This window comes from Otolemur garnettii, unplaced genomic scaffold, assembly GCF_000181295.1.
Source record: "Otolemur garnettii isolate 467f Iridium unplaced genomic scaffold, OtoGar3 scaffold00025, whole genome shotgun sequence".
In the NCBI taxonomy this organism is placed as follows: Eukaryota; Metazoa; Chordata; class Mammalia; order Primates; family Galagidae; genus Otolemur; species Otolemur garnettii.
In genome coordinates, this window is record NW_003852420.1 from 15,402,379 (window position 1) to 15,404,471 (window position 2,093).

General features: G+C 59.4%; 1 protein-coding gene across 2 annotated transcripts in view; it reads right to left on the reverse strand.

Annotated features, from left to right (window-relative positions):
* Nucleotides 1-1,810, reverse strand: part of SNTA1 (syntrophin alpha 1) — a 31,276-nt gene extending 29,466 nt beyond the window's left edge. The window contains exon 1 of one of the 2 annotated variants that reach the window (XM_003788102.2): nucleotides 1,233-1,810. In XM_003788102.2, the coding sequence (XP_003788150.1) occupies nucleotides 1,233-1,542 (310 nt within the window). In that variant the 5' untranslated portion in view covers nucleotides 1,543-1,810. The remainder of the gene's footprint in view (nucleotides 1-1,232) is intronic. The other variant, XM_023512179.1, reaches the window with a different exon arrangement.
* Nucleotides 1,811-2,093: the final 283 nt, after the last annotated feature.

The window sequence follows — 2,093 nt, forward strand, 5'->3', positions numbered from 1 at the left end:
GGCTGGGGATTCGAACCCGCCACCTTAGGTGTATGTGGCTGGCGCCTTAGCCGCTTGAGCCACAGGCGTCGAGCCCAAAATGGGCACTATATTCCCTACCTTTTACCACTTGTTGCCAGTATAAAGTGGATCATGAGACTAATGTATGGGCACAACACCTGGCACACAGTGGTGGCATCACTATTCCCACCTCCTCACCCAGGCCAAAGGGTCTGGAGGCAACAGTGAAAAGAACCAGTACCAGAGAGACACAGGGAGGAGATAATGCACATTCAAGATGATACAAGGGCTGACATCCTTTCCCAAACCACTCTGATGGGTAACTGGACCCTGAGAAACTGAAGGCAGGAATGGTGAACAAAGCAGCTGGGAGCATTAAGGATTTTAAGCACTATGTTCAGTTGCTTTAGGAGTCTCTCCTGGTCTCCATACTGTATGTTGAGATAGTGAGCCCTGCTCTCACAGAAACACAACTCAATCAACATTCTCTTATACAATTGAGGTAACTGAAATTCAGAGATCGGAAGTCCACACAGCTGATCTTGGACTCAGTCTGACTGCACCATAGTGGGACCCTACTGGATATCAATGGGGGCTGAGAGCTCTCAGAGAGGAGTGGCAGCTCCTTGTTCACCCCCTCCATCCTGGGCAAAGTGAAGATGATCAGATCAGAGACACAAATCCGGTTGTCAGGGCTCCCCATCCAAGTACAAAGTCTTCCTGGGTCTTCAGATTTCTAAGTCCTTGCTGGTCTTCTGTCTGTGATCCCAGCCTGTGCCTCCACCCACATCTCCTATCCACCCCGGTGCTTCCAAACTCCAGGCCTAATCCCCACCCACTGGTTGTTTTTCAGGGATTTCCCCTCTCTGCCCTAGTGGTGTCTCAGGCCTCAACCCCTTCTCCCCACCCTCGGCCATCCTGGGGTCCCTCTTGTCCTTGATGCTCATGCTAGTTGCTCCTAGACCTTTATGCTTCAAACAGAACTCACCACCCACGTGTCCTTGTTGTGCCCACAACACGCTCCACACCTATGCCTTCTGTGCCCCCGCAGACCCTCAACAACCAGAACACCCTCCGACCTTGGGCCCCCAGTGCCCTCGTTTACCTCTATTTCTTCAGATCCCCTCACCTCCAATTCCATGTCCTCTGGGCTCTGCCAGCCCCCACGATCCCTGCGCCCTTGGTAGCCCCACAGACACCACGACCCCGTGCCCTCAGTGTCCCGCGCCCACCTTTGATGCTGATACCCAGCCCACCGGCGTCGGCCTTGCGCACTGTCACGCGGCGCCGCTGGAGCAGCAGCGCCTCGGGAAGCTGGGGGTTCGCGATGCCCGGCTCGGCGGCGCCGTTGAGCTGCGCGGGCTCTGGCTCCCGCGGGGCGCCGGGCTCCGGGCCGGGCTCGCCGTCGGCTGGACTCACGGTCAGCATGTCCTCTGCCAGACTGAGCAGAATCCGCTGCCACCGTTCGCCGCCGGCCCCCGAGCCCGCCCCGGCACGCAGTTCCAGCAGCCCGGTGCGCGGAGCGCGCCTGCCTGACGCCATTTTCGCCTCCGAGCCCCGGGCCGCCACGCTCGCCCTGTCCTGCCTGCCCGGCCCGCTAGGACCAAGCGCCCAGGGCAGAGGGCAGCGGGGCCCGCCTGGGCTAGGCGCCACCCTACCGCGGCCACTGGGGGTGGAGCTTCGAGGGGCGGGGCTATCCGGGGGTGTGGCTAATGGCTAGAGGTGGGACAACAGGCAGAAGAGGGAGGCTGCCGAGGGGGCCCAGGAGCTCAAGGATGTAGTGAGTGACTCGGAGGGTGTGTCAGAAGGGAGCAACGGGGCGGGGTCACAAATTACTGAGTGAAGCCCGTGAAAGGTGGGTTCTGGGTGGGGCCGCATAGGGGGCGCGGCTTAGCGTGGGAGACTGAGCTCTAGTGTCCCACAGAGGATGCGGTCTCGGGGAATGGCAGTCGTACGTGGAGCACAAGAAAAAACAGAATCATGTATCCTGCTGCGAAGCTTTGAGCATCGAGGCTCGTCCACGTACGGCGGAGTGCTGGACTCCAGGGCTTGAGTTTAAGAAGTAGGCGCCAAGCCGCATTTGCAAGCGGAAC